The following is a 26107-nucleotide window of genomic DNA, read 5'->3' on the forward strand; positions in this document are numbered from 1 at the left end:
TGTTTGGTGTCAGTGGTGTGAGGACTTGTGATATGCATCAGCTGCTCAAATGCCCGTCCACCACCTGTTCCCATGGCTTCACGTGACCCTGATCAGAGAACTAAGCAACTGCTGCACCTTGCCCAAGAGTGATCTGCAGGCTAGTGGAGGGAAGGAGCACCTTACACCTCCTTTAGTAGAGACATATCTGCACCCCAATACCACTATACTTAATTGAAATATATCTAAGAATCCAGGCATGGTTTTGAGTGCCTAACAAAGGCCTTTATTGACCCAACACCAAGATACTTTCTACTGGTCTTAGCGTGACTAAACTACTTCCCTTCCCAACAACTTAGCACTTGCAGAGACGATGCTCTCCCAATCCTCCTGATCCCATGCACGTTTGCCTGCAACTACAGGAGGTGCAACGCTTGTTCCTCTTCATCATCCAAGGTTCTAACCAGCCCTTCCAGGTGAGGCAAAGATTCACATGCATCTCCCAATCTCATCTACTGCATTCTTAAAGCACACTCTACCTTGACGTTATCAAGTAACCAGTTTGCAGAGTACTTGCACTCTAATGACCATCCTGAGTTCCCTGGTGCATGCCATTTCAACTCCCATAGTGACCTTTCCTTTTTCACTGCCACTGGGAGGCCCAACTCCCATCTGCCCAATGTAGTCTACAACCCACTATTACGAACATAGAGGTGTTCAATATTATGTAACCCTTTCTTTCCATGTTTTAACAACCTCCACCCACACCCTCGCACCCCCCCCCGCACTTGTAACCTTTGGGTCCCTGCTTGTCACCCTGCAGCCTCTGTTACTGTCTTCACCCTCCCCACTTGGCTCCATGTGCAACCTGCCTTTTTCTTATTTTCCCTTGCCTGCTTTCACCTATTACCCACCTTCATCTATCTCCAGACTCCACCTTTTCCCCACCCCTTCTGTCTCACTCTTCGCTGCCTTCTCGCTATATTGGCCATCGTTCCTCTCCACCCAAGTCCTGGCGCAGGGCCTTGACCTGAAACTTTGTTCCTTCCACACGCCCCACCCGCACCAACAGCTGCTACTTGTATTGTGACAGTTGTGCTGTTAATTTGAACAAGAACTAACCTTATCTTTCCAGTTAGTGATGTTATCACTCAGTGGATGAAAAGGCTTGGAATTTCCTTCTAGTTCTGCCATAGACGATGTAAGTTTGTAGAGATTTACTTCCAACAGTGTTAGTTTCAGTGATGACTACAGGTAGAAATTAAAATACAGTCCAATCAAAAAATATAAATATATAATGTGGGCACAATATTTTATGTTTAGGTCACTAATCTTGTAAGAAACTCACTTATGATATCGATTATATTTTAATTTAATTACATTCTTGAACAGATAAATGTGCAATAATAGCACATGGAGATGGGATATTATGAAGTTGTATAAAAAAATGATTGGGCCTAATTTGGAGTATTATGTGCAGTTTTGGTCACCTACCTACAGGAAAGATGTAAATAATGTTGCATGAGTACTGGGAAAACATACAAGAATGTTGTCAGGTCTGGAGGACCTGAGTAATAAGGGAGGATTGAATAGGTTAGGACTTCATTTCTTGGAATGTAGAAGACTGAGGTGAGATATGATAGAGTTGTACAAAATTGAGGGGTAGAGATAGAGTAAATGCAAGCAGGCTTTCCCACTAAGGTTGTTTGGGGGGGGGGCTTCAACCAGAGGTCATGGGTTAAGGGTGAAAGTTTAAAGGGAACATGAGGGGAAACCTTCACTCACAGGGTTGAGAGAGTGAGGAATAAGCTTCCAGTGCAAGTGGTGCATGCTAGCTTGATTTCAACATTTAAGCGAAGTGTGGATGGTAGGGGTATGGACCCAATACAGATCGATGGGAGCAGGTTTAAAGGTTTTGTCATGGACTAGATGGGCTCAAGGGCTTGTTTCTATGCTGTACCTTTCTATTACTATAAACCTTAGCATCATTCCCACAGTGACAAATAGCAGTACAAGGCAGTTTCTTTTCACACCCACAATGCCGCTGGATGTGAAAGTACAAGTTAAGAGCTCAGTGACACTGGAACAAATAAGCTATTCTGGAGAAACTCTCACACTGCTTCCATTTGGAGTCTAGGTTTAGTTTTAGATAGCAGATCTATATACTGGATTTGTTATTTTCATTTAATTGTGGTTAATGATCAGTCTTACAGAGTATGAATAGATAATCTATTTCACAATTCTTAAGGATCACTCGAGTTGAGTAAAGAGTTTTCCTAAGGGATTGTCTATCGGTGGGTCCTCCAGTGGCTGTAGAGGCAGATTCAGAATCTACATATTGCATATCAGGTAAATGTAACCAAAAAATAAAACTGATCTAAATTCAACAAGAAAAATGACTTTCATATTTATAACTACAATGGATTTGTTTACAAACAAGTACCATTTATCTAATTAATCTGTGGTGATATTAATTATTGTAACTCTTTAATCTGTTTTCTTATAGCTCTTTCATTTATCATACCATTTTCTATCAAATATCGGTAGAATTAATACCTCATCTCTCATTGACGCAGTTGCTTCATCAGGTTTTGAATCTGAAAATGATGGATTTCTGAAACTTGTTCTAACCATCTTCTCTAAACCTGTAAAGTGTCCAGAATAAATATCCTTTGTTTCAGAAATTGTTTATTCTAATACAAATTGTGCAATTTCAGAGGAAAATCAGGGTCATTGCAACCTTGTTGGCCCTTCTTTATTTTGTCTATGTCCTCTTGAAGCCTTTGGATTTTCAGCGATAGTCCAGTCTTCCTCCTCCCCTCATCCATACTGTTCCTACCATCTTCCTCCTATTTTTAAGGATCAGTAGATTTTATTATTGTAGTACATATATGTCACCGGATAGAACCCTGAGATTCATTTTCCTGTGATTATACTCTGCAAATGTAACTAGTAACTATAACAGGATCAAAGAAAGATTATCCAGAGTGGAGAAGACAAACTCTGCAAATGCAAATGTAAATAAATAACGAGAACATGGGATAAAGAGTACCTGAAGTTGGATTATTGGTTGTGGGAACATTTCAATGATGGGGCAAGTGAGTGTAGTTATCCCCATTTATTCAAGAGGGTGATGGCTGTGGGGTAAGTAATTGTTCTTGAACCTGAGGCTCCTGTACTTTCTACCTGATGGCAGTAGTGAGAAGAGAGCGCGACTTCGTTGGTGAGGATCTCTGATGATGGATGTTGCTTTCCTGCGACAGAGTTTCATGTAGATGTGCTCAATGGTTGGGAGGGCTTTACTTGTGACATACTGGGCCAAATCACTACCTTTTGTTCAAAAGGCATTGGCGATTTTATATTAGGCTGTCAATATACTCACCACTACAACTCTATACAAGTTTGTCAAAGTTTCAGATATCATGCTGAATCTGTAGACACCTAAGGAAGCAGAGGCACTGCATTTTGAGAAAATGTTATATTTACATCCATCCTCTTTCCATCATCCCATTAAACTCTCTTCAAGTAACTATAGTCATTTTTGTAATGTAGGAAAGAAACAGACTCGTAATCCATTTTGTATTATCAGGCTGTATTTCCTTAAACCACCAATTATACTGTGATTGACGTTCAGATTGTAGTTTTTGAAATCAAAATAACATAGAATGCAGACACAGCCTGGTAGGGAAACACCAATGGCCTTGAATAGAAATCCCTACAAAAAGTAGTGGATACGGCTCAGTCCATCTTGGGTAAAGCCCTCTTAACCATTGAGCACATCTACAAAGAGTGTTGTTGCAGGAAAGCAGCACCATCAGGGACCCCCACCACCCTGGCCAAGCTCTCTTTTTGCTTTTGCCATCAGGAAGGTGGTGCAGAAGCCTCAGGACTCATACTACCAGGTTTATGAACAGTTACTACCCCTCAACCTGCAGTCTACTGAACCAGAGGGGATAACTTCACTGAACTGTTCCCACAACCTATGGACTCACTTCCAAGGACTCTTCATCTCATGTTCTCAATATTTATTGCTTATTTATTAATTTTTTCTTTTTGTATTTGCAGATTGTTTTTTTTGCATCCTGGTTGTTCCTGTTGGCATGGTCTTTAATTGATTCTTTTAGATAGATAGATAGATACTTTATTCATCCCCAAGGGGAAATTCAAACATTTTTCCAGTGTCCCCTACACTTATTGTAGCAAAACTAATTACCTACAGTATTTAACTCAGTATAAATATGGTATGGATCTAAAATCACCCTCCCAAAAAGCATTAATAAATAGTTTTTAAAAAGTTCTTAAATAGTTTACGAAAGTGCATTGAGTGGTAACTTAAGCTCAGTCCTAACCCTGGCACTTTAACATGTCTTGCCCCTGGTGGTTGAATTGTAGAGCCAAATGGCGTTGGGGAGTAATGATCTCTTCATCCTGTCTGAGGAGCATTGCATTGACATCAACCTGCCGCTGAAGCTGCTTCTCTGTCTCTGGATGGTGCTGTGCAGAGGATGTTCAGGGTTTTCCATGATTGACCGTAGCCTACTCAGCGCCCTCCGCTCTGCCACCGATGTCATACTCTCCAGTTCTGTGCCCATGACAGAGCCCGCCTTCCTTACCAGCTTATTAAGACGTGAGGCGTCCCTCTTCTTAATGCTGCCTCCCCAGCACGCCACCACAAAGAAGAGGGCGCTCTTCACAACTGACCGATAGAACATCTTCAGCATCTCACTACTAACATTGAATGACGCCAGCCTTCTGAGGAAGTACAGTCGACTCTGTGCTTTCCTGCACAGGGCACCTGTGTTGGCAGTCCAGTCTAGCTTCTCGTCTAACTGCACTCCCAGATACTTGTAGGTCTTAACCTGCTCCACACATTCTCCATTAATGATCATTAATTATGGTTATTGGATTTATTTAGTATGCCTGCAAGAAAACAGATCTCAGGGTTGTATATGGTGATAAATGTACTTTGATAATAAATTTACTTTTGAACTTTGAAGTAATAATTTCCTTTTCTTCAGAAAAGTATTCTACTTTTCAGAACATGAACAGCAGGGCCAGCCTAAATTAGTCCATCCTAAATTACTTTTGAACTGAGAAAATGAAGAGTAAACCCCATTGCAGTGTTCAGGAGTCATATACTAGTTGTATACAGGAGACTGGGCAAGAAGGGGAATCTTAATGAACCCAATAGCTATTTTAAAAATAATAACTGGATAGTTATGAGATTATGATTACCAATATTAGTTTTAAATTCAGCATACTTACTTGAATTTAAATTCCCCAAATGCCATGTTGAGACTGAGACTCATCTCTTATACTATCCCAGAATGGCCAACTATAGATCCCAAGACTATAAAACTTAGGGGCAGAATTAGGCCATTCAGCCCATCAAATCTGCTCAGCCATTCCATTATGGCTGATTTATTATACCCCTCACCCCATTCTCATGCCTTCAAAATTCAAAGTAAATTTATTGTCAAAGTACATATTTGTCACCATATGCCTCACTGAGATTCATTTTTGTCTGTGTATACACAGTAAATACAAGAAACACAATAAAATCAATGAAAGACCACCCCTTAAAGGACGGACATCAACCAATGTGCAAAGGACAACAACCTGTATAAATGCAAAATAAAAAGATAACCATAAACAAATAAGCAATAAATATCAAGAACATGAATTAGAGTCCTCAAAAGTAAGCCCGTAGGTTGTTGCTGAGTGAAGTTATCCCCTTTAGTTCAAAAGCCTGATGGCTGAAGGGTAATAACTTACTGAACCTGGTGGTGCGGGTCCTGAGGCTCCTGTAACTGCTTCCTGATGGCAGCAGTGAGAAGAGAGAAGAGGGGGGTGTTCTGCAATAGCACTCCACGTGAATATGCTCAATTCTGGGGAGGGATTCACCTGTGATGAACCGGGCAGTATAAACTACTCTTCCATTCATTGCCATTGGTGTTTCCATACCAAGCTATAATGTAGCCAATCAATATACTCTCCACTTCTATAGAAGTTTGTCAAATTTTTAAGATACGCTGACTCTTCACAAACTTCTTCAAAAGTAGAGGTGCTTATTTTGTAAGGCACTTACATGCACAACCCAGGACAAGTCCTCTGTCTCTTCCCCCACCAGTGAGGACTGGCTGGTTTGCTGACATTGAGTGAAAGGTTATGGTTATGGCACCACTCGGCCAGATTTCGAAACTCATTTCTATATGCTGATTCGCCACCTTCGATTCAGCCAATGACAGTGGTGTCATCAGCAGACTCAAATCTGACACTGGAGCTGTGCTTAGTCTCACAGTCAGAAGTGTAGAGTGAGCAGAGCAGAGAGCTAAGCACACAGGCTCATGATGCACCTGTGCTGGCAGAGATCGTGGAGGTGTCGATCTGAACTGAAGTGAGGAAGTAGAGGATCCAGTCGCACTTGAGGTATTGAAGCTTACTGGTTACTTGTGAGCAGATGATAGCACTGAGAGCCTTCTCCCCATCATCTTTGACGCTTATTAATTAGGAACCTATCAACATCTGCTTTAAATATACTCAATAATCTGGCCTCCACAGCCAAATAATAACTTCCGGGGATACCAAATGGTGTAATGAGGTTCATCCTGGAACCGACAAGTGGTTGATGTGAGGAATTCCATAACTTGGGACTCATATCCACCAAACAGCTTTGGTTTATTTAGTGTCCAGGATAACAGGATACTTTCCTTCAATTATTTCATTAATTTTTTACATTCATAATGCAGGTAGTGTAAAATGGTGAAATATATGCTAATACTGAATAACACAGTAATACTTACATAATAATCTGTCAGCAGAAATCCTATTTTGTTCTCATCTGATAAAATGGATGCATTATCCAACAATGACTGAATATCCTCATCAACACTGACGTTTTGTACAACTTGATGAATTTGCATTTGACGCTGTATGACAACAAAAATATGATTTATCTTCACAGAAATACATCAAGATTTCAAAACTGCTTACTTAATATTGCTCAACTACAGTTTTCCCTCTAATTCCAGTAATTAACTTTAATAGTTTATTATACTACCCTTACTTCTATTAGTGTTCTTCCAAAGCAATTGATATGCTGGCTGTATTTATTTAAGATATTAGACAGGAGTTTTATTTTCTCTTTTTCCAAATCATGGATTACCTGTTAGGAAGAAGAAAATAACAATTCTTAGATCTGTGTGGCATGTTAAAATCCTCTACACCAGCATGGAAAAATCTAAATTCACTTGATTAAATAAATCTGAAGAAAAGCCAGTGACAATGAAACAACCAATTATAATGCAAACATTTTGAGTTCATTAATTTTTCTGGGGAAAAGGTATCTGCTGTCCTTTCTTTGTTTGCCTGTGACTTCAATTTGAATTGGGACGGCCTGCCGATAACAAACACTGAACTGAACTGAGTATGTCTGGACTCTTTTGATATTGTGTTTTTCACTCTTTTTTTGTTGCTGTTTGCATGATGTGTTTTTATTTTGCATATAGGGGATGGAAAGGTTGATGTTTTTCTTTGAATCGGTTCCACAGTTTGTTTCATGCCTGTGGGGTAGAAGAATCTCAGGGTAGTATACGGCATACATGCATTGATAATAAATGTACTTTGAATTGATAGTGCTCTTGCCTCTGAATGACAAGGTTGTGGATTAAAGCCCCACAGACTGGAAGAGTAGGCTGACATTGAGTGCATTCATTTTGAGAGGCCTAGAATATAAAAGCAACAGTGTAATGCTGAAGCTTTATAAGACATTGGTCAGACTGTACTTGGAGTATTGCGAGCAGTTTTGGGCCCCTTATCTAAGAAAGGATGTGCTGGCATTGGAGAGGGTCCAGAGGGGGTTCACAAGAATGATCCCAGAAATGAAAGGGTTAAGATAAGGAGAATGTTTGATGATTCTGTGCCTGTACTCACTGGAGCTTAGAAGAATGAGGGCAACCTATCGAATACTGAAAGGCCTACATAGAGTGGATGTGGCGAGAATGTTTCCCGTAGTGGGAAAGTCTAGAACCCGAGGGCACAGCCTCAGAATAGTACATCCTTTAGGATCGAAATTAAGAGGAACTTATTTCTCCAGAAGGTGGTGAATCTGTGGAATTTGTTGCCACAGGTGGCTGTGGAGGCCAAGTCATTGGGTGCATTTAAAACAGAGGTTGATAGTTTCTTGGTTACGTCGTCAAAGGTTACGGGGAGAAAGCAGGAGAATAAGATTGAGAGGGATAATAACTAAGCAATGATAGAATGGCAGAGTAGACTCAATGGGCAGAATGGCCTAAGTCTTACGGCCTTATTTCAAATGTGTCATCTTTCCTGAGATGTTAAACAAAGGCGTTATTCGTCCACTTGGGTGGACGAGAATGATCCCATGGCATGATTCCAAAGAGACTAGGGCAGATATCTTGACTGTCCCCGTCAATTATTACTGCTCAATAAACAGTATTTTATCAAGATCACTTTTGATTATGGGAGTATACTGTACATTTCTTACAGAGCAGTAGAGTCTACACAACATCATTACAATACCAGCTCTGAAATACTTATACAAGTAGTGAGCCAATGTGCACAATTTTCTCTAAGAACTATCATCCTCAATGATGGTGGAATCAAACACACGTACAAAGGTCATGGCTGAAGTGTTTGCGACCATTAACACCATAAGACCATATGATATAGGAGCAAAATTAGGCAATTAGCCCATTGAGTCTGCTCTGCCATTTCATCATGGCTGATCCATTTTCCTCTCAGCACCAGTCTCCTGCTTTCTCCCAGTATCGCTTCAAGCCCTGACTAATCAAGAACCTATCAACCTCTGGCTTAAATATATCTCATGACTTGGCCTCCACAGTTACTTGCAGCAATGAATTCCACAGATTCACCGCTCTCTGGCTAAAGAAATTCCTCCTCTTCTCCGTTCTGAATGGACGTTCTGCTATCTGAGGCTGTGTCTTCTGGTCTTAGAATCCCTCAACATAGGAAACATAATTCATAATTATGTTTGATAATTCATTAAAAAGGTGCAAAGCAATAACATGGGAACGTGGGGTGGAGAAATGTCTCTAGTAAAGGTGTAAAGTGCTCCTTTCCTCTGCTAGTCTGCCGGTCACTTTTGGGTAATGTGTAGCACCTGGAATGGATCACAATCAGTGTTAAAAAGTAATACTTTCCCCTCAATAACCTGCAGATTGTTTCTCAGACTGGGTTCCACTGGGACCACTCTGTCCCAGGTCTCAAAGTCCTGCTTCAAATTTGTGCAACAGAATTGGATCTTAGAAGATGGGAGAGATTACTGTTGAGGACAAGGCAGCATTTCATTGAGTGTAGCTTTTAACAGCCCTTGGTAAAGCTAAGCGTAATAAACACTCCACTGCCTAACAGAAAGAAGAATGACCCTGCTCACTCAGCCCTCACTGATCCAAACAAATCTGACGGTTCCTCTCTGGGTACTACCGAGTTCTGGTTTTATCAATGATCTTCTCCCATGTAAGATCTCTGTTTATTTTCTGATGCAGGAGTCAAGAATGGCAAGCAGTCTTAAATTATTAACCATTGTTTATTTTAAAAGTACGAACAAACATACAAAAACTAAGCAAACTAAATAAAGAGTTGGGAAACAAAGCAAAGATGAATGAAAAGCAGTCACAAGCTGAAGATAAAAATGAAAGATTGCGCCTATGAAAAATCCATCACCTTCATAATCAAGGTAAGAGAAATTCCTTAGATAAAATAAACCAATAATTGCCCGGTTACATCATGCAGGTAATGTACTTAGCCAATGAAAAATGAGAAAGGTGATCCTTTAACTGCTATGCTGCTTTCTGCCAGTGAGTGGGGACAAACTACCACTTACTGAAAAGTACACAAGTTTGTTAAGGAGTCCAAATGTTTAAACTACAACTTTAGTTTTACATTAATTCGTCTTACAAAAAGTATTTAAAAAGTGGTTTCTAACAACCACCATGTCAGAAGCAGGAACATTCAATGTTAACAACAGGCACATTTGCAATTCCTCGTACAAGGGGTGGTTGATAGTTCGTGGAGATGAGATGAGTTATACAGCTCTCTTTACATGCACGTGCAGTTCAACTCTGAGTGATTATGCAGAAAGTTTGAAGTTAATAACGCATCAGGGGTGATTGATAAGTTTGTGGCCTAAGTTAGAAGGAGATGAGTTATTAATCAAACTTTCTGCATAATCACTCAAAGAGTTGAACTGCATGTATATGTAACGGGAGCTGTATAACCCATCTGTGGACACTTTCTGGAAGTCCAAGATCCATATGCTCCATGACCACTAGACTAAGTGTGTCAATGTAGGGGACTATGTTGAAAAATAAATATGCTAGGTTTTCTAAAATTGACTCCTTCTACCTTGGGGCATGAACTTATCAATCACCAATTGTATACTGAAAGTCTTGTATAATGCAAAGCCTAGAGATTATTCAGGCTTCAACAAGCCTGTAGGGCAGAAATTCCACCTAACAAGGCAGAGTCTATTACGTCTTTTTTAAATTCAGAGGCATTACCAGCAGAGGTTTACGCCTTGAAGTAAAAAAAATTGAGGAAGAATCCACGACAGCCGCTCCCATGTGTAAGCTGCTTTGGCTGGTATGGTCTAATTAAATCAAATAATCCCTTTGGAGTTAATCAATTTCATTTTGTGACAAAAGAAAGACATCGGGGGTGGGGGTGGACCTTAATCCATTTATGTCTTCTAAACAGCTTGGGAAACAACTATGGTGACCCATCTAAAAGCCTTTAGTATCTGACGGGAAATATTGCTTCTGGAATATCTTCCATATTCAATAATCCGAAAAAGAGAAATGTGTTGATATGTTCACTGCTTCACTTTCTGACTGCAGAGTGTAAACTTGGATGGCCTTAAGGCCAAAAGCTCATTTCATTTCTTTATTGATTGATTGATTGATAGATACACAGCACAGAATAGGCCCTTCCATCCCTTGGAGCCACACTGCCCAGCAAATCCCCAATTTAATGCTCGCCTAATCGCGGAACAAGTTACAATGACCATTTAACCTACTAAACAGCGTGTCTTTGGACTGTGGGTGGAAACCCACCTTAGTCGTGGGGAGAAGATACAGACTCCCTACAGGCAGCAGCAGTGATTGAATCTGGGTTGCCCGTACTGTAAAGTGTTGTGCTAACCTCTACACTGCTGTAACTTGTACCAACTCCGTCATTCAGAAAGGCCTCTGCAGCACTTTCCTACACTTAAACCATATCCCTCAATTCCTTCAATATCCAGAAGCCTATCCATCTCCGTAGTGAATATACTCAGCAACTGAGCCTCTACAATTCCTTCGGTGCAGAAATTTAAAGATTGGTTACATCCTAGACCAAGGGTTCCCAATCTTTTTTTCTTTATGCCATGGACGAATACCATTTAGCAAGGGACCCAGGTTGGGAAGCCTGCTCTAGATGAGGAAACTCAGTCCTGAATGACCAACTTCCTGTTTTGAGATTGGCAACACATCTGAGCTAATCACATAATCTTTGCTTGTCCAGCGTCAAGCTGTGTAACAATATTGCTCATTTCAAATGAGATCAGCCTCATTTTGAATGATAGAACATATTAACCCAGTTTGCTTGTATAAATCCGATGAATCTTTATGGTGCCCCTCAAAGCTCTGTCAATTTTCTTTCCTTAACTATATCAGGTGTACCTAATATTACAGATGCAATTTCTAGCAAAATTTAGTTAAGATTCTTTTCCTTTTGCATTCAATTCCTCTTGCATAAAGGGCAACACACTACATACATTCCAACTTGTTTAGTGCACCTGTGGTTTGTGCATTTGTATGGCCAATGGTTTACATTTGGCCAGGTCTATCCAGGTACCTTAAGATTTCAATCTCTCTTACCAAAAATAAATCTTTTGCTTTTCCATTTGTTTTCCTGACAAAGTTGATATCCTCACACTCTTTCCTCCCGTAATGTTCCATCTACCACGTTTCATCAATAACCACAAGAAGCCTTTCTGCATCTTCCCTGCCATCCTCCTAGTAAATGTGGATATGTTATACTTAGCCGCTCTTCCCGCTCACTGATTATTGAACGTCTTTACTCCATGTTGACAGTACTGCGTAAAAGTCTTCGGCATCCTAATTATATACAGGATATGTGCCGAAGACTTTTGCAGATGTATCTGTCAGTCATAGACTATGTATTCATTCTTTAAATGTTTAACATTATTTACTTACCTTTATCGGTTTTATTGTAGCTTCCCAATCTACCAAACCAATTCATGCCTCGTACCTTTGTGGTTTGCTTTAAGGTCTTAGCTTTGAATTGAATTAGATCACCCACAATCTTGATGTAAATTTTATTATATAATGATCTTGAAAACCATCTCTACTACATTCTGTGAATTTGTCCATCATAACAAGGATGTAATGCTGAGACTTTATAAAGCACTGGTGAGGCCTCACTTGGAGTATTGTGAGCAGTTTTGGACCCATTACCTAAGGAAGGATGTGCTGATATTGGAAAGGTTTTAAAGGAGGTTCATGAAAACGATTCAATAAGTTTCAATAGGTACATTTAATGTCAGAGAAATGTATACTATATCCCAAAATTCTTTTTCCAGGATGAAAGGCTTATCTTATGAGAAAAACTTGATGACTCTGGGCCTGTACTCACTGGAATTCAGAAGAATGAGGGGTGACCTCATTGAAACCTATCAAATGTTGAAAGGCCTCGATAGACTGGATGTGGAGAGGATGTTTCCTATGGTGGGAGAGTCTAAAACCAGAGAACCCAGAATAGAGGGGTGCCCTTTTAGAACAGAGATGAGGAGGAATTTCTTTAGCCAGAAAGTGGTGAATCTCAGGAATTTGTTTGCCCAGGTGGCTGAGGAGGCCAAATGACTGGATACGTTTAAGGCAGTGGTTGGTAGATTCTTGGTTAGTCAGTCAGGGCATAAAGGGATACAGGGAGAAGGCAGGAAATAGGGGCTGAGCGGGAAAATGGATCAGCCATAATGAAATGGTGGAAATTCTGCTCCTACATCTTATGGTCTTTACAGTATTACTAATGCTTATAGAGTTTACCTGGCTTAGGTGATAATTAGAGTCCCTCGTGATTAATAATTACATTGGTGAGTAGAACTAAATGAAAATACAGTTTCCATTGAAATTGTTAGGAAATGAATAGGTAACCATTAATACTTTGTAGGAGTTTGTTTACTTCCTAAATTTCTTTAAGTTCCTGATTAATGTTTTTGTATTGATCATGCAATCTTTTCAACAGTTTTTTTTGAAGACGCTTATTACTTGCCTGGTAAGACTGTTCAAACACAGATTCCCATTTCAACCTGATGTCTTCACCTGCTCTGTTCAGATCATAATATTGTTGGTCTACTTTTGACAGCATCTCCGTTGATTTTTTCAGCTTCTTTTGCAGCTGCAGAATTGAACCATTAGCAGCAAACATTTGATAGCATAAATAGAATCACTCCAACATGTAACAAAAATATCTTTACCCCGCATCAATTCACAAACTGTAAATATCGTATTTACATTTTAAAGTTCAATGAATAGTTATCTAAGAAAATATAACACATTTAACTCACAATTTGATTGACTCTCATCATACACATCTACACAGACACTGTGGGCGTACAGGAGCAAGATACATCAGCTAGTTGAGTGGTGTTGCAACAACAACCATGCACTCAACATCATCAAGATCTAAGAAATGACTGTGGGCTTCAGAAAGGGCAAGTCAAGGGAACACAAACCAGTCCCCATGGAGGGATCAGAAGTGGAAAGACTGAGCAATTTCCTCTGAGGATCTGTCCTGGGCCCAACATATCGACACAGTTACAAAAGAAGGCATGGCAGAAGCCATATTTCATTAGTAGTTTGAGGAGATTTAGTATGTCACCAAATACTTTCAAATTTCTACAGATGTACCATGGAGAACATTCAAACTGGCTGCATCATCGTCTGGTATAGGGGGAGGTGTGGGGGCACTGCACAGGATTGAAATAAGCTGCAGAAAGTTGTAAACTCAGCTCCATATTGGGCACTAGCCTCCCCAACAATCAGGACATTTCCAAGAAGTGATGCCTCAAAAAGGTGGCATCCAACATTAAGGACCCCACAACCCCCATCACCCAGGACATGTTTTCGTCTCATTGCTACCATCAAGGAGGTGGCACAGGAGCCTGAAGGCAAACACTCAATGATTCAGCAACAGCTCCTTCCCCTCTGCCATCAGATTTCTGATAGAGACTGAACTGAAGAACACTTCTTCCCTACTTTTTTGCACTACTTATTTAATTTAACGTATTATATTCTATATATTAAACCCAATTCTGACTGAGCTCTGCATAACATAGTCAATTCCCTATAAATTCAATTTCTAACATACTGCACAAATAAGGAATGAAGATGGGAAAGGTCGATATTTTTCTCCCAGTGAAGATATTGAATGGACAATCAGGTTTTACGGGACCAGCACCTAAAGGTATAATATCAGTTCTTGAATTCCTTATACAGATGCAGTGAAATACTGTTCTATATTTTAATGCATACCATTTCGATATATAAATTACAATAATCAGGAGCCAAACAATCCCATTTCTAGCCACAGAAACTTACAATGCTAAAGACCTATAACCAAACAATAAAGTTAAGTAAATCATTTAAATAAAATTATTTTAATTATATTGGATGTCATTAAAAAGAAAACAGCAAGATGGTGCTGAATTACTTTAAATATAAGAACCAAAAACCTTATTTTTCTCCTTTTCAGATACTATTTGCTTGTTGTTTTCCACAGCACGAAATATGGCTTCACGGTCTTTGGTAAGTCCCATCACTTTCTTCTTGCACTGTAATGTGGTAACATTCCAACTAATTATACTTGGAATTATAAAGTGGTGAATGCACAAGGCTGTCTGTCCCCGATGACAACATTTGATAAAGCAAGAAAATGGGTATTTTTTTTTTAAGAATCATTATTCTCAGAATACACAGTTTCCAAATTATGCTTAACAATACAGGGGTGGCACAGTAGCATAGCGGCTGGCACAAAGCTTTACAGTGCCAGGTACCCAGGTTCAATTCCCGTCACTGCCTGCAAGCAGTTCTCCTCCCACAATCAAAAGACCTACCAACTGGTAGGTTAATTGGTCATTGTAAATTGTCCTGTGATTAGGCTTGTGTCAAATCGGGACTGCTGGGTGGCACAGCTCAAAGGGCTTATACTATGTTGTATCTGAATAAATAAATAATTGTATGTTAAAAAACAATCATGCTAGTAGAATTAATTTCCAAATGATTTTGTGCCATGTTTCATGCAAGATGGGCATCTTTGAGACAAATGTTAAAATGATAAATTGTACCTGAATCTGTTGATTCCAGTTGCCTGTAACAAGCTTTGAGGACTTTTCAACTGTATTATCCAACTGATGTGAAAGTTCGAAGTTCAAAAGTGGACAAAACATTGAGAAATTAATGCAAACTTCAAATTAGAAACAAATAACTCAACACCAAAAAAAGATAAAGAGACATACGTTCAATCTGTAGGAAAAGGAAATACATACTGACTTCCTTCTTTTAGAATGCTCATCCAACATTTTGGAAATGGGTCTGACAGCTTCCTCCTGAATGGCACTGGCTAATGTCCTAGATTAAATAATAAGAAAAGCAATTAAACTTGATTTGATTTGTCAGATAAAATCATCTTGACTTCAATGACCAATGTCACATGACTAGTTTTACTTTGCTTACTTTTTAATATATGAAACGCAGCAGCTGGAACATATTTTTCTCAACAAGCATTTTAAGAGTGCTTCCAGAAAGGCCAAAGCTGAACCACAAGTAGAGATGTTTAGGTAATGGGGAAAAAAGCATTTTTAAAATATTAAAAATGTATAATTTTATAATTGGAAAAGTAATGTAGGAATGAAAGTAGGAAGCATTTTTTGAAAGATTTGGAGATGAGAGTTGCTCTGGTTAAAATGTCCAAGTTTCTGCAGGATCTTGAATATCCCTCTGGACTGGAAGGCAGCAAATGTGACCACACTATTTAAGAAGGAGAGAGAGAAAAATCATGGAACTACCAACCTATTAGTCTAAGGCCAATGGGAGGGCAAATGCTGGAACCTACTCATCATTATAATTATGTGCGGTACCATAAAATGTGGGCAATCATGGTCTTTCAATGATTGTTCATGGCAAATTTTTCTACAGAGGTGGTTTGCCATTGCCTTCTTCTAGGCAGTGTCTTTACAAGTCAGGCGACCACAGCCATTATCAATACCCTTCAGAGATTGCCTGGCGTCAGTAGTCGCATAACCAGGATTTGTGATATGCATGCACCAGCCGTTCACACACCATCCACACCTGCTCCCATGGAGCTAAGCAGGTGCTACACCCTTCCTAAGGGTGACCCTGCAAGCTAGCGGAGGGAAGGGGCACCTTACAGCTCCTTTGGTGGAGGCGTATCTCCAAACCGCCACCCAGGACCCTACTATGATGGTTATAAAGGGTCCTTGAAAAGAAGAAGGTTCTCAACCTGAAACGTCAACTGTTTATTCAGTTCTATAGATGCTGCTTGACCTGCTGAGTTCCTCCAGCGTTTTGTGTGTGTATCTTGAAAAGATTATTAGTATAGTGTAGAATCTGCATGCAGTTATGAAGGGAAAGCCAGGTTTCACTAATCTGTCTGAGTTCTAGAATAGATTTCAGGGAATCCAGTGGACATAGTGCACTTGGATTTCTGAAAGCTTTTCGATGAGTTCTCAATGTTTTTGACAAAGTAATTGAACAGGTTTGTGTGAAATTTGCTTTGTAATTAAAGCTGATGCGCGACAAGATGGAAGTCAACGCATGAGGAAATGCAAGGTTCAACCTTTTACATCAAGAGTAGAATGAAATCTCAAATAGACTGCCATGTTTGAAACTGTAGCCTTTTCATCATTCATTCAGTTATTCTCAAATCTTCCAAGTTCTCTATTCTCATTGTTCATGAATTGACTTGATTCTGCCTACCCCAAATGGGACTGTGGCTTGACTCTATATTTAGAAATGAAACAGCAATGAAGTTATAAAGCTTACAGTGAAGGGTTTCAAGCAAAACAGACAGCAATATCAACGATACACTCACAGTAGAAATTTATGAGACAGATATTGGATGGATCTTGATGGATCACATTTGAGCAGAAATGGTTGGAGAGAGGTCAAGACATGGTTGAGAAGGAGTCAAGGTGTGCAAAGTGGAAAAAAGTCACAGTGGAGGAATTTCAGAGTCTGTCCATCTACACCGAGAGTGATGTCTGATTGATCCAAATGCCAGGTGGATTTGGAAAAGTTGGTTGCAGGCTGGAACTTGATGGCAAGTCCAGGCCCAGAACATATCGATGCCACAGGTCTTAGAGCAAGGAACAATCCAATGTTTGACTGGGGACTGGAGGCTAGTGTTGGGCTGGATCTGCTAGACACTCCACGATGCACAAGTTGCTGAAAATAAACCACTTCAGCTGCACTGGAAGCAAAACAATGAAAACAGCATCTGTATACTGTTATACTCAAAGAAACTTCAGTAGATATTTCCTCGACCAAAAAAAATCCATCAATACAACTGAAGGGATAAGTGTTTGAGATAACAAAGCTTTCAAAATTACAAGGAATTCTTCAGACTGTCTAAATGAAAAGTAGAATGAGGATGGTATAAATTGACAAAGATCCTGATTTTAGCCCAAATCTGCCACCTTGTGGAGAAAGGAAACACTGCACCAGATCAATGTTTCTCAAAAGCATTTCCAAACTGCTTGAAATTTCACTGATACTGCACTGCAAGGGGAGAAACATTCATTGTTGATTACCTTTATTACTAAATGGGTGACAGAATAATGGCATGTCCCACTTTTGAAGGCCAATTCCTTTGATTTCAATGATGACATTTTGGAAGCATAGTATGTCCCACAATGCACCAAGGACTAATTTCAACTCCTGTAGTCTCTAAACACTGGTCTGATTTTCAGCAGATTACTCAAGTCAGTAGGGGGAGGGGGGGGGGGAAGAGAAATACATCTCTACCAAAGGAGGTGTAAGGAGCTCCTTCCCTCCACTCGCCTGCAAGTCACCCTTGGGCAAGGTGTAGCACCTACTTAGCCCCTCCCCCCTGCCCGATCAGGGTCACATGAAGCCATGGGAGTCAGTGGTGGGTGGTTGTACAAAAAGCTGGTGCAGATCACAGGTCCTGGTTATGAGACCACTGACACCAGGCAGATGATTCCTGAAGAGAATTGATAATGGCTGAGGTCACCAGTCTTGTAAAGGCACCGTCCAGATGAAGGAAAGTTTGCTAAGAACAATCACGGCCAAATCTATGATTGCCCATGTCACACGACACGGCACAAAATGACATTGTGATGATGATCTATTATGTAATGATAACTTCAAAGCAATGGTTAAAACATATTGATAAAAATGAAAAACAAAGTAATTTTCTGGTGGAAATACAAAGTTAAAGCAGAAGTTATTCATAATAATCAACAAACTGTAAAGAAAGAAACAAAGCTAATATTTCAGGTCATTCAGGGCCCCAAACAGGTGAGGCAATACTTCACCTGCGAATCTGCTAGGGTTGTCTACTGTGTCTGATGTTCTCGATGCAGCCTCCTCCAAGTCGTAAATTCAGGGGCCATTTTATCGAGCGTCTCCACGTCATTCACCAAAAACAGAACTTTCTGGTGGCAAAACATTTCAATTCTGATCCCATTATGGACACATTGGTCCATGGCCCTGTCCTGTGTCAAGAGGAGGCCACCTTCGGGGTGGACGAGCTATCCACCTTCTGGATAGCCTCCAAACCTGATGGCATAAATATCGATTTCTCCTTACAGTTAAAAAAATTCCACCCCCCCCCCCCACTATATTCTCCACTCTGCCTGCTCATCTCTTCTCACCTGCCTATCACTTCCCCCTAGGTCCCCCTCCACCTTCCCTTTCTCATATGGTCTATTCTCCTCTCCTATCAGATTCCTTCCTCTCCAACCCTTTACCGTTCTTTCCCACCTGGCTTTGCCTATCATCTTTTAGTTATCCTCCTTCCCCTCCCCCATCTTTTTATTCTGGCATTTCCCCCCTTTCTTTCCAGTCCCGAAGAAGGGTCTTGACTTGGAACTCCAACTGTTTATTCATAGATGCTGCCTGACCTGCTGAGTTCCTCCAGCATTTTGTGTGTGTGCCTTTGGATTTCCAGCATCTGTAGTTATCACTTGTGTTTATAATTTTAGGTCGATGAGTTTTCATCAGAACTAGAAAAAGTAAGAAAAATGAAGAGTACGATGACACCCCCCCCCCCAGACGAAGCAGACTATCCCCCCAGACCACCAGAGACCCACGTTAAACTCACGTGTGCAGATCTGCAGTGTATGACATTTCTTGAGCAATACAATTCCATCCTTTAAAAATGGAGCTGCAAAAGGAAAGTTAAAGGATCAAGAACAGTTTCCATAATAATCATAATGTGATTGTACTTAATTAACAAACTCTTTGGATGATATTCCAGTACAATTGGAATTTCTAGTGAAAGACGAGGGCTGAGACTTTTGTATTAACAAGTGCGTTTCACTGAAATTCTGCCAGTTTACTGAATTTCTACTGAAATTTCAAAAACTGAAAATTACTGGACTGTTTTGCCCAAAGGGTATTAGGTTCTATGGAGATAGTAATATTGCCAACTTTTCTCTACAATGTTATATCCCTTTCCCTTCAAACGTCATTAATTCCCAGCCGAGACACAATTCCTTGAATCTCAATTGACATCTGGCCATTATTTGGTACATGAAGATTATGGAAGTGTTACGAAGGATGAACAACTCTGATGGGCAGAAGGGTACAGGGTTGCCCTTGTCCCCCTCCCCTGGGAGAATTACAAACCGTTACTGTTGCCAGGCTGCTAATGAGAGAGAGAGAGAGAAAGAGATGGAACAAAAACATACTGTGACTGGAACATTTGCTTCAGATAAGGGAGATATAACACAGGGAGGAAGAGACTCGTTGTTCCACCATATTATGACTCCTGAAAGATTTATGGCTCCGGAGAGGGCTGTTTACTTGGTACTATTCTGTTCATTAAAATTCCTCAGTGGACAGCCAGAGTGGGTTGGTTTGATGGACTAAGCCATTCAAAACTGATTGACACCTGAGACCCTGTGAGTAGGGATAAAAGTGAGGTCTGGGGAGACACCCCTCAGACACACCAAGAGATGCACCAGGAGACACACTAGTGAGCACTGCTTAAGTGTTGGAACCGACGAGAAGGTGTGGGGGCATCAGAGACTGAACGAAGGATCGGCCAATTTGAACTCAGTGTTTATAGCGAGGCCGGTGGGGGCTTGTGTGTGTGTCCACCCTTGGCTGGGTGATGAGTCCACCATAGAAGAACTGTCTAGCTGAAGGACAGAGGGGTCATACCTGAATGGCCACAACAACACATCGACGGATCAAGATCGTAAAGGAAGGTTTGACTGGCTGTTACTGTTTGCTCACTCTCTCTCTCTCTCCAACAATTACAACACATCGACCAACAACTACCTCAGCCAGTATGAACTGAACTGAACTTTATATCCACATATGACCATTCATTATCCCCTAGACGTCCATAGAGCTTGTTTATTATTGATTATTATTATACCCACACTTTTAGGTTTAGTATTGCTAACGTGTATTATCTGTATATTTGCATTGTTGATATTGATTTGTATATTTTACTAATAAACACTGTTTAGTTAATAGTACCAGACTCCAACGGATACTTCTATTTTTGCTGATAAGACACCCAGTTACAGGGTACATAACAAATTGGGAGCTCGTCCGGGATTTGATACCAATTTGGGGGGCCAGTGAATCGGGCTATAAGTCCATTATTTGATCTGGTTGCATGGGTAACCAGACGGGAAACCAGCAGAGATGGACGTTGTCAAATTTTTTAAAAAGACCCGACTGCGGGGGCATTAGAGGTTGCCAGGAAGACTGAATTGATGAATATTGTGAAGCGATTAGATCTCCCAGAGGTGAAATCGTCGATGAGAAAGGTGGATATACAGAAAGAAATAGCTAAGTATTATGTATCCAAGGGTGTGTTCACACCAGATGAATAAGTCTATAACGGAATTTTCCAGGTTCGCAGATGAATATGCCCTAACCCACAAGACAAAGTTTTCCTCAAATAAGAGTTACCAGAAAGGCAGTAGGGACGGTAAAAAAAAGTCCACCGGCTAAGGTAGAGAATAAGCCGGGAGCTAGTGGTAAACGTAAGGAGGAGGACAAGCAGGCTGGCAGGAAGGTTCCCGGCTTGACCTGTTATAATTGTGGAAAGGTTGGTCATACTGCATCTAAGTGCTTTGCTCCGTAGAAGGAGACAGGAAAAGGGAAAACAGCTGTCCCTACAGGGTGTATTGAGTCAATCAGCAAATCAACAAGGAAGGCAAAGGTAGATGGAGTACAAGAGGGGCGTGAGATATTTATTTCAGAAGGGATGGTGTCTGTGAAAGAAGGAGAGACCCCAGTTCCAGTGAGAATCTGGAGAGATACTGGGGCTGACCAGTCATTGATCCTAAGTAAGGTGCTAGATTTTGGTCCCGAGACCGGAGAGGCAGTTTTAAGAGGTATAGAAAAAGGGACAGAAGCTGTGCCTTTGCATGGGATCATTTTAAAATGTGACCTGGTATCTGGACCAGTCAAAGTAGGGGTGTGGTCAGAATTACCGAGAGACGGCGTAGACGTCCTTCTTGGTAATGATTTAGCAGGTGGTGACGTGTGTTCAGCAGTGAAATTGACGAGCAAGCTTGTGAGTGCTGAGGACCCGCCCCTGGATTCTAAGATCTATCCCGCATGCGCAATCACTCGCAGCATGTTGAGAAAAGCGGCTGAGAAAGAGGACAGTTTAAATCAGTCCTGTGTTGATTTGGCTGAGAGGTTTTTACCGACCCTGTACCAAGAGGGGTTAGGGGATGGTAAAGCGGAGAATAGGGAGGTGAAAGAGGATAAAGGAGAGGAGGTAGACCTACCCTTAGCAAGAAAAGAATTTATAAAGGAGCAAGGACGTGACGAGGAGCTTGTGGCATTGAGAGAGTCAGTTCTTTCTGAGACAGAACGGGATAAAGAACCAAAGGGCTACTACCTGAAGGAGGGAGTGTTGATGAGGAAGTGGAGGCCGACCACGGTGCCAGTCGATGATGACTGGGCAGTAGAACATCAGGTGGTAGTTCCGAAGGTGTATCGGGGTGAAATTTTGAACTTAGCTCACAAGGGACCTCCAGGTGGACATTTGGGAGTAAGGAAGACAGTAGATAGAGTTATGAATGATTTCTATTGGTCAAAAATGAGGAAGGATATAGCTGATTATTGTAAACGGTGCCATACGTGTCTGGTGGTAGGAAAGCCGAACCAGGTTATCCCTAAGGCACCTCTCAGACCGATATCCGCTTTTGAGGAGCCTTTCTCCCGAATTATTGTGGATTTTGTGGGTCCTTTGCCTAGAACAGCGAGGGGGCGGCAGTAAGTCATGACCATGATGTGTGCTGCTACACGATTTCCAGAGGCTGTGCCTCTGGGGAATATTAGGACCCCTGCGGTGGTGAAGGCCCTCATTATATTATTTACCACAGTGGGGCTACCTAAGGAAATACAATCGGATCAGTGGAGTACATTCACATCCAGAGCATTTCAGCAAATGATGACACAGATGGGAGTTAAACAAATTTTTAGCTTCTGCATACCATCCAGAATCTCAAGGAGCGTTGGAAAGATTCCACACTACACTAAAGACTATGATTATAACTTACTGTCAGGAAAACGTTTGAGACTGGGATGATGCATTACCACTTCTGTTATTTGCAGTAAGGGATACGATTCAGGAATCTCTGGGGTTCAGTCCGTTTGAGCTCGTTTTTGATCACAGGCCCAGAGGACCTTTAACCCTACTTAAAGAGAAGTGGTCTAGCCCGAACGTTCAAGTCAGTGTGATTGACTATGTTTTAAAATTCCGGGAAAGACTCCATAAAGTATGCGCTTTGGCAAAAGAAAATTTAAAAGACTCCCAGACGAGAACGAAACAATGGTATGACAAACGTTCCTGAGAGCAAGAATTTCACGTGGGCGATAAAGTCTTAGTCCTATTCCCTGCAGTTACCAACCCCCTACAGGCAAGGTTTCAAGGACCATACAAAGTAGTTAAGAAAATAGACTCGCTGAATTATGTGATTGAAACCCCTGATAGACACAAGCCGAACCAGTGGGTTCATGTAAACATGCTGAAAGGTTATCATGAAACGACCTCCGCGGAGGTCGGTGCAGTCACGGAAACTGATGAGGCAGAGAGGAGTGTTGAGGAGGACCCAGAGCGTTTTGAAAAGATAAGTATAATACCAACCAGACTAGAGAACTCAGTTATTCTTGCCAACCTTGCTGATAAAGTCAATCACTTAGAGCCTGAACAAAGAGAGCAGTTAACACAGCACATTAAACGGCATACAGATTTATGTCCAGATGTTCCAAGGAGGTGTAAAGGAACAGAGCATGATGTCATTGTTACCTCGACCCAGCCTATTAAACAATCCCCTTATCGGATGAATTTGGAAAAGAGCAAGCTAGCAGAAAAAGAAATTGAGCATATGCTAGCTGCTGGTATAATTTGTGAATCCTCTTCTGCGTGGGCCTCTCCCTGCGTGGTAGTACTGAAACCGGACGGTAGTATAAAATTCTGTACAGATTACAGAAAGGTGAATGCTGTAACGCAGACAGATGCTTACCCTATCCCTAGGGTGGACGATTGCATTGATAAAATGGGGAAAGCGAGGTACATCACTAAGATTGACTTGTTAAAGGGATACTGGTGCGTTCCTTTAACGGACAGAGCTCAAGAAATTTCAGCCTTTGTCACCCCATCCGGGTTTTACGAGTACAATGGCTTGCCGTTCGGAATGAAAAATGCACCAGGAACATTCCAGAGGATGATTGACATGGTGATAAAAGGGTTAACAAATACCAAGGCTTATATTGACGATGTGGTAGTTTGGACTGACACCTGGGATGAGCACATTGAGGCTGTAGAAAACCTGTATAAAAGAATGTCTGCAGCCCAACTTACAGTGAACCTTGCAAAGAGTGAATTTGGTCATGCCACAATCACCTACTTGGGGTATGTGGTAGGGCAGGGGCAGTTGGCTCCTGTGCAAAGTACAGGCTATTTCTGAGGTTCCTGTACCAACAAATAAGAGAGCCTTGAGAAGATTTTAGGGCATGGTGGGGTACTATCAAAAATTTTGTAAGAATTTTGTTGATATCGCCCTCCCGCTTACAAAACTCCTACAGAAGGAAGAAAAATTTGAGTGGAACAATTCTTGTCAGGATGCTTTTGACCAGTTAAAAACCATACTGTGCCATCACCCTTTGTTAAAGGCACCTGACTTGTTAGAACCTTTCTCCCTGGCGACTGATGCAAGTGACGAGGCTGCTGGGGCAGTCCTATTGCCGAAAGCAGGGGATGGGGTGGAACACCCGGTAGCATATTTCTCTTGGAAGTTCAATGTGCACCAGAGGAATTACTCTACTGTAGAAAGAGAATTGTTGGCACTTGTTTTGGCAATACATTTTGAAGTGTACATTTGTTCAGCACAAGGACCCTTAATTGTTTATACAGATCACAACCCTTTGGTATCCCTGGCTAACATGAAAAATAAAAACAAGAAATTATTAAATTGGAGTCTGATGCTACAAGAGTTTGATATTCGGATACAATATATTAAAGGAAGTGACAATGTAATCGCTGACTGGTTATCTAGATGCTAAGTGAAGGTGTATCTGTATTGCTTTATAGTTAAGAACACTTCTGTATTTTAGCTAAACTCTGTAATCCTGTAAAACGCTGTACTAGTTAATTTTCCCCTTTGGTGAAAATTCCTAGAAGGATGGGGGTGTTACGAAGGATGAACAACTCTGATGGGCAGAAGGGTACAGGGTTGCCCATGTCCCCCTCCCCTGGGAGAATTACAAACCGTTACTGTTGCCAGGCTGCTAATGAGAGAGAAAGAGATGGAACAAAAACATACTGGGACTGGAACATTTGCTTCAGATAAGGGAGATATAACACAGGGAGGAAGAGACTCGTTGTTCCACCATATTATGACTCCTGAAAGACTTATGGCTCCGGAGAGGGCTGTTTACTTGGTACTATTCTGTACATTAAAACTCCTCAGTGGACAGCCAGAGTGGGCTGGTTTGATGGGCTAAGCCATTCAAAACTGATTGACACCTGAGACCCCGTGAGTAGGGATAAAAGTGAGGTCTGGGGAGACACCCCTCAGACACACCAAGAGATGCATCAGGAGACACACTAGTGAGCACTGCTTAAGTGCTGGAACCCACGAGAAGGTGTGGGGGCATCGGAGACTGAACGAAGGTTCAGTCAATTTTAACTCACAGTGTTTATAGCGAGGCCGGTGGGGGCTTGTGTGTCTGTCCACCCTTGCCTGGGTGACGAGTCCACCATAGAAGAATGGTCTAGCTAAAGGACAGAGGGGTCATACCTGAATGGCCACAACAACACATCGATGGATCAAGAATGCAAAGGAAGGTTTGACTGGCTGTTACTGTTTGTTTGCTCACTCTCTCTCTCTCTCCCCAACAATTACAACACATCCACCAACAACTACCTCAGCCTGTATGAACTGAACTGAACTTTATATCCACATATGACCATTCATTATCCCCTCGACATCGATAGAACTTGTTTATTATTGATTATTATTATACCCACACTTTTAGGTTTAGTATTGCTAACGTGTATTATCTGTATATTTGCATTGTTGATATTGATTTATATATTTTACTAATAAACACTATTTTGATAATAGTACTAGACTCCAACAGATACTTCTATCTTTGCTGGTAAGACACCCAGTTACGGGGTATGTAACTGAAGGCATAGATAAAGTGGACAGAGGGTATCTGTCTAGAGTTGAAATGTCTAGTACCAGAGAGGATGCGCTGAGGGGGAGAGGAGGTGGGTTCAGAGTGGACGTGAGGGGCAAGTTTTTTTTAAACTTATCTAGAGTGGTGGATGCTGAGAATGC

General features: G+C 41.1%; 1 protein-coding gene across 3 annotated transcripts in view; it reads right to left on the minus strand.

Annotated features, from left to right (window-relative positions):
* nostrin (nitric oxide synthase trafficking) overlaps positions 1 to 26107 on the minus strand; it is a 53876-nt gene that overhangs the window by 3716 nt on the left and 24053 nt on the right. For 2 of the 3 annotated variants that reach the window (XM_059966391.1, XM_059966389.1), the window contains 10 exons: positions 19384 to 19446; positions 15566 to 15647; positions 15365 to 15448; positions 14753 to 14851; positions 13291 to 13416; positions 7046 to 7144; positions 6783 to 6908; positions 2720 to 2828; positions 2536 to 2624; positions 1102 to 1227 (listed from right to left, as the gene is read on the minus strand). In XM_059966391.1, the coding sequence (XP_059822374.1) occupies positions 1102 to 1227; positions 2536 to 2624; positions 2720 to 2828; positions 6783 to 6908; positions 7046 to 7144; positions 13291 to 13416; positions 14753 to 14851; positions 15365 to 15448; positions 15566 to 15647; positions 19384 to 19446 (1003 nt within the window). The remainder of the gene's footprint in view (positions 1 to 1101; positions 1228 to 2535; positions 2625 to 2719; positions 2829 to 6782; positions 6909 to 7045; positions 7145 to 13290; positions 13417 to 14752; positions 14852 to 15364; positions 15449 to 15565; positions 15648 to 19383; positions 19447 to 26107) is intronic. The other variant, XM_059966390.1, reaches the window with a different exon arrangement.

Source organism: Hypanus sabinus, chromosome 4 (assembly GCF_030144855.1).
Source record: "Hypanus sabinus isolate sHypSab1 chromosome 4, sHypSab1.hap1, whole genome shotgun sequence".
Lineage (NCBI taxonomy): Eukaryota > Metazoa > Chordata > Chondrichthyes > Myliobatiformes > Dasyatidae > Hypanus > Hypanus sabinus.